The 20928-nt window shown below is 55.3% G+C and overlaps 1 protein-coding gene across 1 annotated transcript; it reads left to right on the top strand.

The window, feature by feature from the left end:
- The first annotated feature begins 6872 nt into the window (after window positions 1–6872).
- Window positions 6873–7872, top strand: LOC138118794 (noggin-2-like). Its single transcript, XM_069030010.1, has one exon. The coding sequence runs from the start codon at window positions 7133–7135 to the stop codon at window positions 7763–7765; it is 633 nt and encodes a 210-aa protein (XP_068886111.1). The 5' UTR covers window positions 6873–7132; the 3' UTR covers window positions 7766–7872.
- Window positions 7873–20928: the final 13056 nt, after the last annotated feature.

The following is a 20928-nucleotide window of genomic DNA, read 5'->3' as shown; positions in this document are numbered from 1 at the left end:
GTTTATCTGCCTGGCAAGAGTTCCCAACACTGGCCACCAGGTCTTCCTGTATTGCAGAGGGGCAAAAGGCTTGTCTGAGCAGAAAGGAAGGGGTGGCAAACTTTTCAAAGCCTGGTGTCACCAGGCTGGCCTGGGGCTGGTCATCTGTCTTTGGTTTATGCACATTCTCCCTGGGCTGTGCCTCAGGAGTGCCCGAGCCAGAGTGCTCCCCAGCATGGCCACCTTTAGTGGCAGGCTGTGTCCCCAAGGCTTGCTCCAGCCCTTTATTCAGGACATTTTCAAAAAATAGCTGCCCTGAGCAGTTCTCTCTGCCCTGAACTGGTGTTGACAGCAACTGCCACGTACAACATGACGTGGCAGCATTGCTCTGTGTCAACACATGTGGTGACAGATGTATGCCAAGAGGGTAGAAACCTCAGAGCTCCACGTTGTTGTTTCTTAATGTTGGCAGATGTCCAGGGATCATTCCTGGTCTCTGCACCGAGCAGCATTCCTCCGGGTCCCCTGGGAGAGGAGAACTCACCCTGCAGAGTTTTAGAGGGCTCCATCCTGATATCCCAGCTTTTTCCAAGCCCCCAAGTGTGTGGTGGATGCTTTGGGCTGAGGGGGGTCAGGAAGGTCAAACTGCTGCACCAGGGACTTGCCTTCTGCAGATTCCCTCACTGGAGGGTGAGATCTCCTTCCCACAAGCACAGGAGCACAATGCCTGATGCCTGAGAATATTTACAGCCTGCTGCTTGCCGCCTGCCTGACATCCACCCAGTCAGTACAGCCCATCGGCTCATGAGTGTTCTAATCACCAGGCATGGGTTGAGACCAACCAAACCTCAGAGCAGCCTTCTCCACCACCTTGGGCATCACCTCTCCCAGCTGTCCAGGCTATAGGCTGTAGTAAATCAGATGTAACCAACTCCAGGCTGTAAGAGAGGAGGGAGGAAACCACCACCTTGGACTTCTTCCCGTGTAATGGTGATAGGGCAGGTTTTTCAAAAGCATTTATAACATCAGGCACTACTAAAAATGTGCCAGAAACTGGGCTGACTGCTAGCTGGAACTGGTAGGGTAATTTTAGAGGTCTCAGGGACAACAGGGAAATGGGGCATTGAAGTGAGTGGTGTCAGGCATGGCAGATGCAGGTGCTGCAGCCAGCGCAGAGAGCGGGCAGCACAGCACAGATGCGGAAGGACCAACTCAAGGCAGCTGAAGTGAAATGGAAGGTACAGCTCCACTGAAAACAGGGAGATACCAGGCCTGGTGTATGACAAGAAATAAGTTTGGACACAAATGATAGAGTCATAGATTCCTTTAGGTTGGAAAAGCCCCCTAAGATAATTGAGTCCAACCATCACCCCAGCACTGCCAAGGCCACCACTAAACCATGTCCCCAGGTGCCACATCCATATGTCTTTTGAACACTTCCAGGGATAGTGACCACTGGAAAGGGGTGAGGCAGAGAGGGATGGGGCACAAAATCATGATGCCAAGAGGGAGAAAGCCACAAGGAGCTTGAAAAACAGAAAAACGTGTTATGATAAGGGCATAAAGGAATGCCAGGAAGCTCAGAATAGCAAAACCACCCTATTTGATATATAGAGAAAATGTATTTCTGAGCATTAGTGTTAATCCCTTAACCTCCAGGTAATCTCCTCCTTGGAGCTTCAGGGGGGATTGGGTTTTTTTCCATCAGCATTTTGGAGCACCTGAACTCAGTGCAGGGTGAGTGCTGACCTCCCAGGCGTGGCTGGAGGGCTCCACTGGGACACTGTTAGCTTGGCTTTCAGAGAACACCTTCGCCAGATGCTCCTTCCTGGTCCCACTGGGGAAGGGCAGCCCTGGGCAGCCAGTGCAGGGGTTGCTGGGGCTGGTGGCCCAAGGCTGAGGAGGAGACAGTGGGGGCGAACTGAGCAGGTCCAAGACCTACATGGATTTTAGCAGAAGGTGACTGGGGCCACCTTCTTGCCATCCCATATCTCATGCCATCCCATTCTCCTGAAGAGAAACGTGAGCTGGTGAGTAACTTCATTAAACCCAGGACTATGGAACTCCTTACATAAATTAAACTTCAGTAGCTCTGTGACGAACATGAGGGACACTCTGCGTGTCTGTGTGTCCACGTCCCGTTCATCTGACCCTTACAGTGACATTTTTTCCCCAGGAGGATTTGCCCAGTTAAAGACACATTGCCCAGAGGTGCCAAGTCACCGCCAGCCCCGGCGGCTCTGTGGCCTTCGCTGTCCCTGTCACCTTCACCAGGATTTGGGGCCAGCCAGCTGCTCTCAGGCTCCGAATGTGTCCTGCTCACAGCAGACAGCAGGAGCCGGCCAGCCCCTGAGCTGCTGCTGAGGCTGCCCCTGGAGCCCTGCCAGCCACTTGCCGTGGCAGACTTTGAGAACTGCTCCTTTAGACTCACTGATGAGAGCAGGGTAATGTATTTCTACTGGAAAATAAACATATCTCTAATGAAAACCCGGTGCACCATCGGAGTTTTTTGTTCTTTAAGTGAAAATTAGGGCTTTTGTCTTGTCAGACCCAAGCCTTTCCTCATATTTGCCATGCCAGCCCATCAGCATTATTTCTCAAGCATAAAGAGATCCTGGAAAACTTAAGCACACAGAAAGCAGCAGGAAAAATACAACCAAAAGAGACAATGTGCTTTTGGCTGGGAGTTGTGTTCTCTCCTCTTCTCTTTTCCTCTTCTCTTTTCTTCTTGTCTTTTTCTCTTCTCCTCTCCCTCTCTTCAATTCTCTTCAATCCTCTTCAATTCTCTCCTCTCAGTTTCATCTTCCCAAGTGTGGTCTTCCTGTGCTCCTGCTTTTGGCAAGAGACTTTTCCAAGGTTTCAGGTGTGGATGAAGTTTCCATGCCCACAGCTGAAGGAATAGAAATGACTTTGAAACAAACACAGTTTCACTCAGTATCTTTACATTTGGCTTTCAGTTAAATTAGTGCTGTCCAACACAAGCTAAAAGATAAAACACTTTGTCAGATGAAAAACTTCGTTGCTAAGAGCATATCACTGATGCTTTGCTCCTGCTTGGAGTTTACTTGCTTACAGCCTTCCAGGGAAAACAGTTTCAAACATGAAATAAAGATGCCCTTTTACTTTGTCACAAGTATTTTTTTTGTCACAAAATTTTCCAGGTCTTCATTAGCTGGCAAAAAGATGCCAGATAAGGAAAAGAAGCAAAAATAAGCAGCTGGTAACCATTTTAGCCTTCAGAAAGTGCCTTTAACATCACATCTTTCTTCTTACATAGAACTATTTTGATAAGGCTTTTCTGTATGGGATATGTACCCTTTCCAACTTGAAATCCTTTACTTAAGGGCTAGATTTGGGAGCTGGGCTGTGTGCCCACGGGGAGCAGTAAGAGCGAAGGGATATGTGAATGTATAGCACTGCTCAGCCTCTTGGTCCAGGGGAGGGAAGGGAGGGAAGGGAAGGGAAGGGAAGGGAAGGGAAGGGAAGGGAAGGGAAGGGAAGGGAAGGGAAGGGAAGGGAAGGGAAGGGAAGGGAAGGGAAGGGAAGGGAAGGGAAGGGAAGGGAAGGGAAGGGAAGGGAAGGGAAGGGAAGGGAAGGGAAGGGAAGGGAAGGGAAGGGAAGGGAAGGGAAGGGAAGGGAAGGGAAGGGAAGGGAAGGGAAGGGAAGGGAAGGGAAGGGAAGGGAAGGGAAGGGAAGGGAAGGGAAGGGAAGGGAAGGGAAGGGAAGGGAAGGGAAGGGAAGGGAAGGGAAGGGAAGGGAAGGGAAGGGAAGGGAAGGGAAGGGAAGGGAAGGGAAGGGAAGGGAAGGGAAGGGAAGGGAAGGGAAGGGAAGGGAAGGGAAGACTTTGGCTCTCATGGTGGACCTTGACGAGAGAATGAAGCCTTAAATTTTCTGCCTAGGGTCTTGTCTTCATTCCCCCTTTCCCCCTTGGGAAGTTCAGAAGAAGGCCAAGTGAAATGCTTCACAGTGGCTAGCACAAGAGCAGGGCAGTTAGCTGCAGTCTTCCAAGCCCCCTGCAGACATTGGTGCCTTCTCCCTCACTAACCCTGGGACATGGTTCCAGGAATCTTGCCTCCAGAAGGGGAAATCTTCTCCAGCCCACCCTGGAGAGCCTCTCCTCTCCCACAGGGGGACCTGTTGAAGCAAGGTGAGGGTGGCCAGAGCAAAGATATCTTCAGCTGGGGTGGGATGATTAAGAAGCATGTTTATAAAGTCCAGGAGACAGCTGAAGGAGTTAAGTTACTTGAGTGCTTTGGGATCCTTCAGGATGAAAAATGCTGTATACATGTTGGATTTTATTATTACAATTACAGTCAGATGTTAATCCCCTCACCAGGATTTTACTCAGGCAGCAGTGCCAACAGCAGTACATCTTGCTGAGTAATTGCCCCCTTCCCAACTCTTGGGTGTCTCTGCCCTGAGCTGCTTCTCATTTCTGTGTTTGCTTTAGTTCTGACACTGCTGAGAGCGCTGTGTTTTCCCACCCGGCAGCGAGCGATGGCAGAGCACATCTTGCACGTTCAGGTTGCCTTCACTTCAAGCACTGCATGTGCTTTGGGGTCAGAAAACAGATAAATGGGAATGTTTTACTGGTAATATTCAGCCCCAGGGGATAGCAATACCCATCTCTTTTGTGAACTGTTGAGAGCTAATGCTGAAAAGGCTGGGAAATGGTACAGTTTCGTGGCTCTAATTGCAGAGTGTGTGTGAGCCAAATGAAGAAAAGCTCCAAGTTCAGCAAACCAAGCTGGGATGGTGGAAGCAGAAATACAGAGCCAAGGAAGAAAGGCTAGATACATTGAAACTCCTGCACACTGTAAATTACTGGGATGCACTGGGATCAGCTCCCACTCTGGCGCAGCAGCTCTGTGTCCCCAAAGTCCAGCAGATGCTCTGACTCTATGCAGACTCAGGGCTGGATGTCCAGCTCTCTAATTTAGGGGGATTTGGTTTTGTTTCCTGTCTGAACCCAACATTTGGCATTTCTGGGAGGATGAAGAGACAGAAGCCTGGGGAGGATGCTCTGTCACTTAGTCTAGTAAGTGAAGCCAGCTCTGCACAACCCCCAGCATGTGCCAGCGGGATGCTCTGGGCTGACCTGTCCCTGCAGCCCCTCACTTTGCTAGGTCAGAAGCACACTGCGATGAGAAACCAGCCCCACAATCCACGTCGGTCCCTCTGCACCCTGCCTTGGCTCCGGTGGGTAACTGGTTATCTCATGGCTTTGGGAGAGAGTGACTGGCATGGGCAGGAATGTTCTTACACACTGTCAGCCTGGAGGAACCAGCTGTGTGTCCAATTTCTGGACATGGTTCAAGTGTGAGCTCAGTGCTCAGCAATGTGGAGGTAAAGGAGGTGAGGAGGGTTTGGGGTTTCGCAGTGTTGACACACACCAGGCTGGCAGTCTCTGTGCCTCAAAGGCTATGGGTCCAGCTGTTCTCCAAAAAAAAAGAAAATTACGTAGCCCCACACGGCTGAGAAGGGGGTGAAGGAAGAGCGGCTGTTTTAGCCTGGCTGGTTATCACACCGTGTTGCAGTGAGGGATGCAGGGATGCTTTCCCTCGAGTGAGAGCGGTGCTCCTGGAAGGCTGCGGACTCCCTTGCAGAGGGTGCCGAGATGCTGGCGCCGGAGTGGTCCCACTCTGGTGTGCTGTCCCAGAGGGGCTCTAAGGACGTGGTACCCTATTCTACTAGAGCTCTGCGCAAAGCTGGAAGGGGGTTTGATGGCGGCTGGGCTCCTGTGGAGAAGCAGACGCGGTGGGGCAGCAAAGCAGCTGCGGAAGGCAGAGGCAGAGCGAGGGTCCCGCTACCCGGGGGTCTGTGCGGTGCCCGGAGCCCGGGCTGGTGCAGACGGGGAACGCCAGGAGCAGGCAGTGCCCCGCTGCTCCGGGGCCATCGGCCCCCGCTCCGCGCCGTGCCCGCTGCTGGGGTGACGGCTCCCGGCAGCCCGGGGCCCGGGGCCGCAGGTGGGACGCGGCTCCGGGGAGGGGGTGGGCGGCTCCGGGGGGGTGGCGGCAGGACCCGGCTGTCACTCAGCGCGCGGTGAAAGTGACAGGGGGGGCGGGGCGGCCGCGCGTCGGGCGCGTATTTAACTTGGGCGGCAGCGGCGGCGCGGCAGAGCGCGGCGGGCGGGCGGCGGCGGCGGCGGGCGGGACACCGCGACACCGGGCGACACCGAGCCGAGCCGAGCGACACCGAGCCGAGTCCCGTCTGGCCGGGCTGCACCGCACCGCGCCGAGCCGAGCCGGCAGCGCAGGGCACGGAGCGAAGCCGCGGCTGGATGCGCTGAGCGCGGTGGGGACGACCGGGTCCCCGGAGCACCGGCAGCAGCAGCGGCAGCAGCATGGGCCGCCGGGGCTTCTGAACAGCGGCCGAGTCCGCCCCTGCCCGTCCCCGCCGAGGAGCCGCCAGGGAATCGGGACGCGCCGCCTCGCCGGTGCCGGGGACACCCTCCGGCCCCCCCAGCCCCACCACGCCGAGGATGCCCCGGGGGCCCGCGGGCCGCCCCCGCCGCTCGCCATGAGGAGGAACCCGGCCGGGCCGCGGGCGCTGCTGCCGCCGCCCGCCGCCGCCTGAGCCCCGTGCCCCGGCCGTGCCCGCGCAGGGGCCGCCCGAGCGCCCCGGCGCCGTGACCCTCCTCCCGCCCCCTCGCCCGGCGCGCCCGGCTATAAAGGAGGGTTTTATTCTCGGGCTCCGGTCTCACGCCAAACCCTGTCACACCGTCTAGACGAGCTGTCGTGGGGCTCGGCCCAGCTGTCACCATGGCGATGGAGACGAGTCCGCTGTGAATTTTGGGGGGGAGCGAGCGAGCAAGAGCGGCGGCGGCGGCAGAGGAGGAGGAGGAGGAGGAGGAGGAAGAAGGCTCGGCCGCCGCCGTGCCCTGCCCTCCCCCGCGGGGGAGGCTCGGACCCCCCGGCGCTGCCGACCGCGGCTGGAGCCGGCCCGGCGGGGAGCCCCGGGAGCCAGCGGCCGCGGGCGCGGGGCGAGCCTCAGATGCGGCTGTCACACAACCCCGGCCGGGCTATTTAAAGTAACGGGCCCCGCCGGACACTGGTGTCTCTGCCTATTTATGAGCCCCCGGGAGCCGGCGGGCGCCGCCGGGCAGCGCTAGGAGCCGAGCCCGCCGGGAGCAGCGCCGGGGCCCGCCCGGAGCATGACGGCGATCCGGGCGCTGCTGCTCTGCCTCTGCCTGGGGCTGCCGGCGGGCGGGCAGCCCTTCCTGCGCCTGCGACCCTCACCCAGCGACAACCTGCCCGTCAAGGACATCGTGGAGCACCCAGACCCCGAGTACGACCCCAAGGAGCAGGATCTGGACGAGAGGACGCTGAGGAAGAAGCTGGGCAGCCATTTCGACCCCGGCTTCATGGCCGTGGCCGTGCCGGGGCCGGCCAACGCCTCGGGCGCCGCGGCGGCGGCGGGGCGGGGGCGGGCGGCGCTGCCGGCCGAGCTGCGGCGGCTGGAGCTGGGGCCGCCCCGGGGCCCGCGCCTGCGGCTGGGCAAGAAGGCGCGGCGGAAGGTGCTGCAGTGGCTCTGGGCGCACACCCACTGCCCCGTCCTCTACGCCTGGAAGGACCTGGGGGTGCGCTTCTGGCCGCGCTACATCAAGGAAGGCAACTGCCTGGCCGAGAAGTCCTGCTCGCTGCCCGAGGGCATGTTCTGCAAGCCCGTCAAGTCGGTCACCAAGACCTTCCTGCGCTGGCACTGCCAGGGCTGGTCCAGTCAGAAGTACTGCACCTGGATCCCCGTGCAGTACCCGCTCATCTCCGAGTGCAAGTGCTCCTGCTAAGCCTCCCCGGCCCCTTGCACTGCCGCCCTCCTCCTCCGGATCACTTTAGGGGGGGAGGTTTTCGGGTGGGTTTTTTTTTTTTGGTGGGTGGGTTTTTTTGGGATAGTTTTTGGGGAGGGTTGGTTTGGTTTTTTTTTCCCACCCCCCAGAGCGAAGTGGGAGAAGATGAACCGCTTTTTTTTTTTTTTTTGTTAATTTTGGGGTTTTTTTTTGTTTGGTTGGTTTTTTGTTGTTTGATTTTTTGTTGTTAATTTTTTTGTTATTTTTTTTCCCTTGGACTTCTTTTAATGTTATTTTATTCAAAAGGGGGAAAAGCGAACCCAGGAACTGCAGGGCAGGCCAAAGGCACAGTAAAGCACTACAATCAGATGTCTATTTTTATACGTATATAGCCTTCTAACAAAAGGAAAATTAAAAAAAACTTAAAAAAAAAAAGGAAAAAAAACTACCAGCCGTGTAAATAGAGAGATTTTAAAGGAAAAGGGGGGGAAATCGCAGCTGTTTTTTTTATTATTATTATAATTATTATTGTTATTATTATTATTTTAAAGACATAGGACCACATTTTAAACCCATCCCCACAGAACCCAAGCACTTCCCTGCCGAAGGGAAGGGCAGAAATTTCTTGTAAAGGTGTTTTTATCAAAAGGAGAAAAGGGGCGGGGGGTGTAAAAAAAGAAAAACAGGAACCGCAGCATCCCTGAACGGTTGTTTCTCTGTGCTGTATTTTTTTTGTCTTCAGACCTTGTCACTGATGTTTGAACTAATTTGCCAAGCTCTCTAGGGTTTTTTAAGTGTATAACAATTAATTAAGAAGGAAATTTTAAAGAAAAGTACAAATCTATGAAAGAGTGGAATTGTTTTGTTGTGTGGGAATACATATAGTCGTGTAGAGATGTTAAAGGAAATTTTCTGTGTACAGTTTATTTATTTTTAACGTTTGTGTATAGGAAAAAAAAAAAAAAGCTAGAGATTATGCCAGAAACTATTGGAAATGTTTACTTGAATATTCCTTAAAAAACATATCAATGTAAATATGAGCTATCACTGATCAAAACATTTTTAGCAATAAACTCTATCTTTGAAGAAAAACCCCGTGCTGCACTCCAGCTCCCTGGGAGACCAGCGGAGACTCGGATTCTTGCTCAGAGCAGGTGATGAGTAAAGGGCTTTGCCTGGGCCACGCTGGTGCAAATCACAAAATGCACCAAAAGTCGGGACAGCTCCATCGGTTTCTGTCTCTCCAGGAATCCGCTCTGGGGTTTCTTTGCGTGTATAACCTGTTGGGGAGAAAGAAAAACACCGACGGGAGAGAAATGTCTCGTAAGGCATGAAAGAGCTACGAAGTCCCGGACTGGAGGTGTCATCTGAAGTCCTTGCGAGATTCCATGCTCTGCGGCTCTTGGATTCGGCTCTCCTGCTGGCAGAGGAAGCGGTCGAGGTTACTGCCCCGGCCATCAAAGCGCCTGACACAGCTTGGCAGCCCCGCGTGTGTCGGAACAAATGCTTTTTCTCGGCTGCCGGTACTAGCAAAGGAGGGAAGGATGGAGACGCGCCCTGCGCCCTGCCCTGCTGCCGCCACGGAGCCCCGGGCCCGGCATCGCTGCCCGCGGCGTCGCTGGGGGTGTGCGGGGCTCGGCAGAGCCTGCGGTGCCGTGGAGCGCCCTCAGCTCGTGTGCGGGGCCAGCGGAGCTCGTGGAGCCAGGGCAAGGCAGAAACGGGACGGCTCCCTCGGGCAGGCTCCGACAGCCGGGCTGGGGAGGAGCCCAGCACCGGGGAGCGGGGCACGGGCAGTGCGAGCCCACTGCCGACGGAGATCTGTCTGTCTGTCTGTCTATCTGTCTGCCGGTCTGTCACAGGGCTTGGAGCGGGGCCCTGACGGGCTGCCAGGCTATTCCCCTGCGTGTTCTGCCTCGGCTGCTGGTGCTGGAGGGGAAGGTCTGGCCATTCCCTCTGGTGTCTGAAACGTGCCCGGCATCCCTGAGGAACAAACTGCAGCCGAAGGCCCCGGCCAGTGAGGAGATGCTCTCCCCCAAGGCGGCTGCGGAGCAGCAAGGAGACCCTGCCCCCTCCAGCTTGGCATGCAGCACAGGAGAGCAGCATGACACCAAGCCCACGGGAAGGCACCAGGACCCTCCAAGGGGTCTGGCTCGTATCCCTCCATCGTCATCTGAGGGGACTGAGGTCCAGCAAGTCCCATGAAGCAGGCCTGCAGAGCCTGGAGGTCACACACAGATTGAAGTTGAAACAGAGCTGTTGAGATGGGCATGGTGGGGACAAGGCAAGCGGGACAGTGACATCCAGTAGCCCACATCCCTGCAGAGCCCTGCAGCCATCCCCTCGTCCCCATGTGACGAGGCAGGTTGGCCTTTCCACACATCCACCAGAGGGATCCGGGAAGGGGGGGATGCAGAACGCAGGGTGAAAAGGAGACCTCGGCAAAGACAATGTGCAAAACATCAGGGGCATTTCGGAGAGAAAGGGGAAAGCTCATTTTGCAAGAGGAACAACATCTGTGGTGTGGGGGCCGAACATCTGTAGGAGGGAGCATGGGGGGAAGGCATTCTGGGAAAATATTTCTGACATAATCCCAACAGTATCTGGTGTGTTGGGATTTGGTTACAAATGGCCCTCTAACGTCTTTGTGCGTTTTGTTCTGCTGGTTCCAGGGGCACACAGAGACCCCTGCTTTGTGCTAACCTGGGAAATAAACCATTCGCTGGGCTCAATGGCTGAGTTCAGTTGCACGGGGAAGTGGGGGTTGGGAAAGGGGAAGGCGAGATTTGTGTGAACTCAGCGAAAACCAGCCTAAGAGCCTCCATGCCATGTGCTGGAGGGAGGAGGGGGGCTGCCTCCGTCTCTGGGGAGATCTCAGTGGTCCCGCTTGAGATGATGGCTTGTCTGGAGGTGAAAGGATGAGAGCTGAGAGCTAAGGTGCTCGGTGAGGGCCAGGGCTGGGGAGCAGAGCACAGCCCTGTGGGGCGTGTGCCAGCCCACCCGGCCCTGCCTTGCAGTCTGCCACAGCACTGGACCACGGTCACCTCGTGCCGATGCACGGTTCCCTCGTGCCGAGGAGCTTGGCTGCCCCGGGAGGCGGTGAGTCGGATGTGTGACGGCCGGGCCGTGGGCGTGATGGCCCGCCTCAACTGCCGAGCCTCAAAGGAGAGGAAGACAAAGGGGAACAAGGCTGGTTCTTTGGTGCGGTTATTTCATTGTCTCCCCAAGCTGCTTGTGATTAAGGGATGTGCTGCAGGGGGAAGGGGGCAGAACAGGCAGAACCGGCAGAACCCCGAGATGCGGTGGGTGCCAGCTTCTGAAGACGTGGGCCTTTCCCCTTGTGTTCTGGGGTCACGGCCTGGGAAAAGGGCTGGAGCACTGAGGGTGGCTGCCATCCTCTAACTCAGGTCCCGCCTGCCGTTGCACTGCCAAAAGCCACGCACGGCCGTGGGCACTCACTGACAGGGCTGTGCGCCCGCGCTCCTGGGCACCCAGCTGCTCCTCCACTCGCCCGCTGTTAGCAGGGGAACCTGCCCATGCCCTGTGAAGCCGCACTGAGCCTCATGCTTTGCAGTGTCCCTTCTCCATACTGAGCGTCCATGCTTAAGCAGAAGGTGGTTAGCTGGAAGATCAGCCCTTCTTCCGTCGGGCAGGGCAGAGCACATGTGATGAAGGAAGTTCCATGGGACCCAATGGATGTTCCATGTCCTGCAGGCACATGTCCCTTGGCATGGCAGGAAAGCAAAGGCAGCTTTCCTCTCCAGAGCCAGCGCTGGCCAGAGCTCACCTGCTCCAACACCACGTGCTGTTCAGGAGCTCCCTTGGCTGGATCTCTTCCTTGTAGTCCCAACAAAGCCTGGCTGAAGCAAAGAACCCCTCTCTCAGGTCTGCAGAGGTCTCCATCTCTTCCTTCTGAATGTCAAGGCCCTTCTGTTGCTTGGTGAATTGCTCTCCCACACACGAACCCCGGATTTAGATTGTCCTGTTTCTCTTGGAAGAGAGAATGAGTTCAGGATGGCTCCTGACATTTGATTCAATGGGATGAAGTCACCTTTCCACTCCTCTTTCACATCCCAGTTCGGTTTTAACCAGCAGCAGGTTAACTCTTTTGTCTCCATTGGCAAAGGGTATTTCATATTTCATCCCCAATTTCTGCCCCGCCTCTCCCTGTTTAGCTTGTGTCCCCTCAGCTAAGGCCAGTGCCCAGGAATGCAGCTTCTGTCAGCGTGCCGGCTCTGCCAGGGTAACTCAGATTCACGGGGGTAGGGTTCGCAGATATTTAGTGCCAGCTCTGGAGATATCTGACTCAGGCCCAGGTGATGACCTAAGCCCATCACTCATCATTCCTAGAAAGGCAGACGAATGGGCTGGAGGCAGTAATTGGCCTTCTCACACTTTAAAGCCCAAGCTAAACTTTTTCTCAACACGCAAAATTGTGTTCATGTCCTCCTCCATCCTGAGCATTTGCTGTCACTCACCTTTGCAGCCTGTCATGGCCACCAGGAGCTATCAGGGAAAGCCAGACTCCCTGCACACCCTGCTTGGTCTAGCAGCAGGTCATTGCTGAGCTCATCCTGCTGACCACTGCTGGTCGGGAGCTCCAGCTGAGCTGGAGCCACTTCCTCAGGCACCCCCAGCTCCTTGTTCATCACCACAGTGGAAATCAAGCCACAATGCTGAGGTTAATAGTGCCAGGGTGCACAGTGCTCAATGATCTCAGAGGTCTTTTCCAGCCTCAGTGATCCTGTGCTGACCACAGGTGTGACCTGCGGGCTCGTCTCACCATCTCCTCAGGGCTACCAGGTGCAAGGGTGGGGGTTCTGCTCCGTCTGTGCCAGACATACCTTGGGATGCCTTCCCACTCCCTTGCAGTTCTCCTTTGCTGTGTCCATCTATAGCAAACCCAACCACATGCCCAGCTGCTGCTGGGCAGAGCAGGACCCTGACCCCTCTCCATGAGGGAGTATAAGGCTTTCCTCCTGATGCTCCAGAGGTGTCAGAAGGGCTGCTGGCTCATCTGCAAAGGCCATGCATGAGCCTCCCCTCCCCCTTGGTGATTAAAACCAAACATTAACAGCAGCAGCATCCCAGGGACATGGCTGCTCCTCGGCATTAGCTGTTTGGTATTCTGCCTAAAAGTGTCAGACACCCCATCAAGGAGAAGGGACAGTGTCATGTGGTGCCGGGAGCCCAATCGGAGAGGCAGAGCCACGAAGAGCAAATCAGGAGGAGCTGGGAGGCAGTGCTTGCGAACCGGCCATTGGCTAAAATGGCCCTTTCAGGAGGACGGTGAATGAATCCATTCACAAAAAAACAGGGCCTGTTTGCAAACAGCAAAACGGTCTACATATTTTATTTCTTTCCTCTGGATGAGTCTGACCCAAACCCTGAAACAGATGTGTGGTATGTGGCTGTTGCAGCCATATCCAAGCCCACCAGTGAATTTCAGTGGACTGATTCTGCCCCTCTCTTTGTAAGGCCTCACCATTCCTCCCAAGGAGTTTCAATTACCTGCCCAAAGAACCTTGGCCTCCTACCGGGCACCCTGGAGCGGGACACAGACCAGCAAGGGCCCATGGCCCCCTGCTGGGATATGGTAGGAGACCCTGCTCTCCAGCATCACACTGATATCCTAAAAAGGGAGGGGAGCCCTCACAAGCCCACGGTCGCAGCGATATGACAGAGCAGGTGATGGGAAAGGCTCCTTCTTGTACCTGGAAGCTGGGAGTGAAGGGTGTGCAGATATGGGACATGGTCAGCGATGTCCCGGCTGCTTTGCCACCTGTGAACATGGTCCATGGAAACCTCTGATTTCCCCACGCTGGAGAATGAGACCAAGGTGCCCAGCCAAGCCCACTGACCCTTGACTCTGACTTTAGGTAAGATCTGGACCTTTCCCCAGGGGAAGTCTTGCACGCCACTAAAAGAAGCTGAGGCTTTGGCGCTGGTGCTGCCAGAGCTGCTGTGGGTCGGCAGCAGGGACCCTGGGGCTCCCAGGATGCAGCTTCCACCCAATGAGCAGCAGCATGGCCAGTGCTCCTTGCAGCTCCGGTGTCTCAGCGTTGGCTGCTTTGGGGGCAGCCTTTGGGGAGGTATCAGGAGGCAGAGTGGAGCAGCAGGAAGGCTGAGAAGGGAAGTAAAGGCTGCAGTCCTGGGTGCCATGGCAGGACAGCCTTCGGAGAGCCAGCTCTGAGTCTGGGGTGGGAAATAGAACAGTGCCAGAGAAAAAAGTTCCTTGTCATGGATGCTGGATCATGTACAGGTGTTCGAGTCCATCAGCTTCTTGGAGGGTTGTGCAAGAGCCGTCAGATCCCCTCTGAGACTGGCTGTGTCCTCAAGCATTGTCTGGTCTGTTTCCATCACATTTGCTGCCAAAAGACACTTTCTCTCCAGGAGATGGTACTAACAAAGGACTTGGCTCAGTTTATCTACTTTATTGGGACAGAGACCATATTTCATCCTGGAGCCGAGATTAAGCACTGAGCTGCACTTGGTGTTCTGCTCTTTGACCATATTTTAGGAAAGAGCCTACTTTTGTCTCCTCCCTTCCCACCCGGGAACTGCAGCCACCAATCCTCTTGAACACCTGTTTGAGCCAGCAGAGGCAGCCTGTGGGTCAACGCGTAGCCATGAAGCTGGATGAAGAAGGACACTAATACAGGACGTGGTGATGGTGTTTGTGACATCGTGGTACCCAACAGAGCCCTGGGCTGAATTGTGCCGGGAGGTGCCCTCTGCCCAGGCTGCTGGACCGGGCTGGGACATGGCTTCTCAGCGGGAACACGGGCGCTTTTCCTGCTGCCGGACACTGCTCTGGGAGTCACAACGGGGGCTGATGAAGAGACCACTGGCCAGGCACAGCACGGCACTGCCCTCCGTCCTCACGGAGCCCCACGGGGGTGCTGCCCGCGCTGCAGCCGAGAGTGCTGCCCCGGCCCTGCTGTGAGCGCGGCCCCGACACCGACACCGACACCGGCCCCAACACCGACACCGACCGCAACACCGGCACCAACACCGGCCCCAACACCGACACCGGCCCCAACACCGACACCGACACCGGCTCCAACACCGACACCGGCACCAACACCGGCCCCAGCACCAACACCGACACCAACACTGACACCGACACCAACACCGACACCGACACCGGCCCCAACACCGGCACCGGCCCCAGCACCGACACCGACACCGACACTGACACCGACACCAACACCGACACCGACACCGGCCCCAACACCGGCACCGGCCCCAGCACCGACACCGGCCCCAACACCAACACCGACACCAACACCGACACCGACACCGGCCCCAACACCGACACCGGCCCCAACACCAACACCGACACCAACACCGACACTGACACCGGCCCCAACACCGGCACCGGCCCCAACACCAACACCGACACCGACACCGACACCGGCACCAACACCGACACCGACACCGGCCCCAACACCGGCACCGGCCCCAACACCGGCACCGGCCCCAGCACCAACACTGACACCGACACCGGCCCCGGCCCCGGCCCCGGCCCCGCGCTGACCCGGGAGGGTGGCGCCACCTGGCGGCCGCGAGGGGCAGGCGGGACCCGCCCGGCCCGGCCCGGCCCCGCTGGGTCCTGCGGGGTCCCGGTACCGCCACAGGGCTCGGAGCCCCGAGGGTCCCGGCACCCGGAACAGGGCTCGGGGCACCTCGAGGTGCCTCCATTGGAGGCGGGAGGGAACGCACCCCCACAAGCATCCGGCCATGGGGCGTGAAAGAGCCTCTGCCAGGTGCCCTGGGGAAGGCGCAGGGTGGTGGTGCCCGGGAGGAGTTCGTCCCTCCGAGGGAGCTGTGCCGTCCTGCGGAGCAGCCGGGGCGGGCAGGGCCGGAGCTTTGTGCCCAGGTGGGATGGCGCGTGTTGGACACGCAGCAGCTTTCCAGGAATCCCAGCTTTGCAGCAGCCAGTGCTGACCCTGGGGTCCCCTTCGGGCCACCCCATTGTGGCAGGAGCCTCTTTTTCCTCTGGAGTCTGCAGCAGCAGCAGCAGCAGCAGCAGACAGGCACAAGAAATTCAAAGTCCTCCGTAACTCTCCTGGGGGCTGAAGCAAATTTGTTCTTCATGAGGAGATTTAGCATGCCTGGAATATAAAGGCTTCCCACAGGGGCTGACAGAGCATCCCTCCATCCTCCCAAAGGGAGCAGTGGAAGAAGCACAACCAAAGATACCCTGCATAGAAGAAAGGACATACCCTCCATGAATGCTCCAAGTGGGATTCAGCCAGGACCCTCTATCCCTATTCCATACAGGCCTAGTCTCTGTACACAGTTGTTGTCCTGGGCCAGGTCCAACCCTGTTGTCCAGCTCAGTTACTTCAATAACATTTCAAATTGCTTAACAAATACCACACAAATGTTTAAACCCTGAGAATTTGTACTCTGGGTTCAAAATGTGATTTATCTTCATCTGTGACTGCGAGATTTATCAGCCCAAATTAAGGGAATGGCTGTTCTCTTTAAAGTGTGGTTCTAGTCAGAAAAACCAACTGGAGTCTCCTCTCAGTGAGTCAAACACATGGCCAAACCAGAAGGGAAAAACTGAGAAACGTTTTTCTAAAAACATCCTTGTGTTTTTTGGTCAGAAATTTTTGAAGTGTAGCTGAATTTAGAAACATTCAACCAACTGTAGTGAGACAGGAACCAGGAAAGGAATTGTGAAAATTCAGTCAGGTTTTTTTCCCCTCTGTTCTTCATCCAAATTTTATATTTTTATGCCATTTTTCATCAAAAAGTGCTAGCAGGGACTATGTGGCACATCTGCTTAAGAAAGACCATTTGCAAACCTCCTCCCCTGTGTAGTGCGGGCAGGAGGTGACTGTGGGTGCCCATACAGGAGAATAAGAGCTCTTGTTCACATGCTCTGGGCAAACCTGCTGAAACATGGGATGTGAGGACTTAATCCTGAGCATAGAGGAGTGCACTGGTAAATAAGGCACTAATTCCTGCTAAAGAACCCCATGGAGTTTCACTTCCAACCATCACGGCCCTGCTTCTTCCTTTCCTCTTCTGTGGCACTGAGCTCTAAGGGGGGCTCTGCTCTGCCCTGAGAGCTGTTGGAGCACAGCCAGGGAATCCCCAGGCCATGGATTCAGAGAACATGGAGCTCCTTCTCCTCTCTTAAAAGCTCTTCAATTTGATCTCCGAGGTGCAGGCCATGATCAGAAGGACAAGTCCAAAAAAACCCCAACCTCCAACAGGCAGAGCAGACGGAGAAACACAAGATGAGCCATTGAGTAGTTGCCACTAGGATCCAGAGAGACCAGCTTTGGCACCATCTGTCATTAAGCCAGTGCCATGCTGTTAAATGCACCTTTTCTGGAGGTGGGAAGGCATGAAAGATGGGTGCAGAGACAAATGCCAGAAGGAAACAGCCCCATGAACTGCATTTGCCATTGGCAGGAAATTTTTGTAGACCAAACTTACCTTGAAACTCTATTATTTTTCTGCCTGTGCAATTCCCATCAAATTAAATTGTAGGGAAAAGGTCATGGTGGGGATTTTAGAGATTTCCCCCAGACAGCACCAGAGCCTTTTGACCCAGTTTGAACCCATAGATGCTGTGGATTCAGATTGGGGTGCCAAAAAAGAACTGGAAGTTCCTTTCAGGCCAGATGGTGGACGTGATCCTTTCCCAGTAAGTGTGAGGAGAATGTTTTAATCCTCATCAACTTCCCTGGGTCAGTATGTATTTCTCCCCTCAAAAAACTAATTTGTATTTAAGCCTTTTCTGTTCAGTACTTGAAGGCACATAACAAAAGGATTTTCCTGCCTGTAACAGTGTGCTGTCAGACAGTTCTGGCTATAGCTCTCACCTTGGATGTACAGCAAAGAAATCTGACCTTTAATGCTCACTGTCTTTGAAGCTAGGAGGGTCTTGATTTCAATCTCAGCAGCAAAGGGCACATCTAAGTCTTGATTTAAAAGGTCTGAAATTACTCTCATCATCTCCCCTGGCTGCTTGTCTCATCCAGCCAGTCTCACCTCATTCTGCCTCACCTGGAGTCAGGCACAGGCAGCTGGATCCCATATGCAGGGCTGTCCTGGGCAGCCCACCAGTGATCATCAGGGCCAGATGTCCTGGGCTGGGGGCTTGAGGGGCACTATTCCCCTTTAGTAGCCGTGTCACACAGCATGGCCATGACATGGTCATGCTGTGTGGGGTCCCCCTGATCCAGCCTGGTTGCCATCCACCCCAGCTGTGCAGGAAGGCACACAGGAGGACCAGGAAGAAACCCCAGGACTGAGGTTCCCAAACCTGAGCCAGACCCATGAGGAGAGATGAACCCCAGGAAACACCCTGGTTTCCCTGACACCACCAGCAATACATTCTGCAGCCAAAGAGCTGAGAGCAACGCAGCCCAAGCCGTGTGGCACCAGTGACCCCTGCTAGCAGCCCTGCCTGGGCGCTGAGCCTCTGGCACCGTGCTGTCTCTGCCTCACACACCACTTGGCACGCGGGCACCAAAGGGCTGCGAGGATGTGCAGGGACCAGTCTGAGGGGCGAGCCCCCAAACCCTTTTGAGGAAGAAGAGCTGATAAGCCATCGACTGGCAGACGGTTGCCAGTGAGCAGAGTCCCCAAACCATCGATGCTTCTGGCATTTGGAGTGCAATCTGCTCTCCACCAGACAGCATTAGCCGATGGCGTGGGAGGTTTTTCCCATGTGGGAGGATGGTTTACAAGTGCTAAAATTGCTCCTGGTGCTGCCAGCATCTCTGAGAGACCAAGTGAAAAAAAAAGCAGGGTCACAATATCTGTTATCTCATGATCTCTCCTGTGCAGGCAGGCACATCCAGACAGATGTGAATGATTTCGATCTTACCAAAAAGAAGAGGTTTCCTCCTTACAGGATGCATCAGCTTGGCTACTGCTCAAGGGGCTCTGGGAATCACTTCAGCATCACAGCCCTGTGCCTCCGGTCAGGCTGTGCAGGCACCTCCCCGGGACTCCTGGGGCTTGTCATAGGGCTGGCCCTGGGGTGGCTCTTTGCCCTTGGCTTTGCTCAGCATCTCCAGGCCTTTCCTATAAGAGGAACTGCTGGAAGTGTGAATTTCCTTGCCTCAGGACTGCTCACTGGAGCACATGCACTTCCAGAACCAGTGAAAAAAGGCACAAGGTCCTATCCCTTGTAGGTGCAAACCCTGCCTCCTTCTCCTTGCAGTGTTCCCCTGTGGGAATCTGCAGCTCTCCCATGCCTCCTGGTTAGGAGTAAAGCTGTGGGGCCACGAGGCCCTCTGCTTTCGGCTCCATGCACACAGGCAGGTTTTTCTCCTGCCTGTGCTGGTTCTGCCTCTGGAGCAGACAGTCTGATGAGCTGTTTGGGTGTTTGAGGCCAAAGCCTGATCCTGGACCACAACTTTCACAGGTCTGAGCCGCTTTTGAGACATCTGCCTCCCAGGGCTGAGGAGAGGTTCTCAGGCCTGCTCAGAAGAAAAGCGTCGCTGCCTGCTTGGCACCAGAGCTTGGACGGGAATTCTCTTGTTTTTCATGAGCAGGCTGAGCGGTCAGCACATACCATGAGCAACAGTCAGAGGAGCAATAAATAGCCAGACCAGAAGGAGACAACCTGTTCAGACTGGACCGCTCATCCCCTGTGCCGGCGGGATGACTGCTGCTCTGCGTCAGGGTCTCATGAGAGCCGGCCACAGGAAGCCTCTGTCCCGGCCCAGCCTGCCCCGAGTGCATCCTCCAGGCACAGCCATGCCTAGTGCTCCAACCAGCCTGTCCCAGGACGTGGTAGGCAGCGTCGGGGTTGTCTGTGTGGGATGTATCACTCCTGCTCCCAGAGCTGTGCCAGGAGGCAGATGCCATCACTGCTGGCTGGCTATGGGACCGTTCCTCCAGGGCTGGTTCCCATTTGGGATCACACCCAACCTTATTCCTGTGTCCCAATGAAAGTCCCAGTTTTTCTCGTTCTCCAGGAAAAGGAGCACTTTGTAAACATTAAGGTTCAGTGACACATCCCAGAAAACTCTGTTTCCCAAATGATGTTCCTTTGTGATCTTACTCCACCCCATGGCTTTGGGGTACAGGAAAGGTCCCAAATAGCCAGTGAAAGCCCATTGCTTGCCATTTTCCTTTCTCCCCTGTAAGGTCTGCAAGAGAAGCAGGCATGAAGGTTGTTCCTACTGCTCCAGGTCACCTCGTGCCAAGCATCCAATACGAAATGGCCGGGGGTTGTGAAGTGCTCTGAACCTGAAAAGTGCTAACTAAGAAAATGAAGCCCAACACGAGTGTTATTAATAAATGCCAGCCGCTGTTATATAACTCCTAATCATGAACCGCGTCTTTCGGCCCCCATTGTTCTATTGTCAGGCCCTATTATCTGGGAACTCTTACCCACCGACCACAAGAAATAGCCTGGGCTCTGCGGGTTTGCAAACTTTGTTGTTGGAAAGCTTTTCATGCAATTGTTTTTGCTTTGCGCTGTTGCCTTCCTCATTGTACAGATGTGGGTGTGTATCGCAGCCCACACCCTCTGCCTTTTGCCTCAGGATAACTTCGAAAATGAGCTGATCCATCTCAGCGAGTGTTTTTCCTAAGAATTCTCTTTAAAAACAACAACATTCAAACAAACAAACAAAAAAACCCTCGTTTTCCTGAAGTGAAACTTGTGCTGGGGAAAGATGCTGGCCTGCAATCCCAGCAGAATAAAGACTGTGCTGGATCCTCAGGAGAGTCTCCCTGCAGGACCAGCAGCGCCTGAGCCCAGGCCTAAAGAAAGGAGGCAGTGTGGGGTACCTGGGTCTCAGGAACTCAGGTGGAGCAGGGCAGATTGGGGCTTGCAGGGCTGGGCTATTGCTCCCCCCCACCAGACCCCGAGCTTTCAGCCACTCCACCTCAGTGCTTCTTGTCCTCATCTCAAGATGGGTTTCTGCATGGTGGTTCTACCTGGTAGTCCACATGAAGCTCATCCAGCACTAGAGCAAGCTTGTAAGAAAGTCTCAGCTCTCCTTTTGAGCCACTTCAGGCCACTGTAAAGGTTTCCATGCCCCAATAAGTGTGTGGATCTTCGAGGCCCTTTCCCACTGGTCAGTGTAAGGTACAGCAGCATGGGAAGCTCTGCAGGCTGGTCACAGCTCGCCAAGGTAGAAGCACTGACATTTCACAGGGCTCAGGCCAGGACCAAC

Source organism: Aphelocoma coerulescens, chromosome 14, assembly GCF_041296385.1.
Source record: "Aphelocoma coerulescens isolate FSJ_1873_10779 chromosome 14, UR_Acoe_1.0, whole genome shotgun sequence".
NCBI classification, from domain to species: Eukaryota; Metazoa; Chordata; class Aves; order Passeriformes; family Corvidae; genus Aphelocoma; species Aphelocoma coerulescens.
The sequence above is the reverse complement of the archived record's forward strand: the minus strand, read 5'-3'. Positions and strand labels throughout refer to the sequence as shown.

Excerpts from the sequence above, each read along its gene's own strand:
- LOC138118794 (XM_069030010.1), top strand. The coding sequence starts at position 7,133 with ATGACGGCGATCCGGGCGCTGCTGCTCTGCCTCTGCCTGGGGCTGCCG.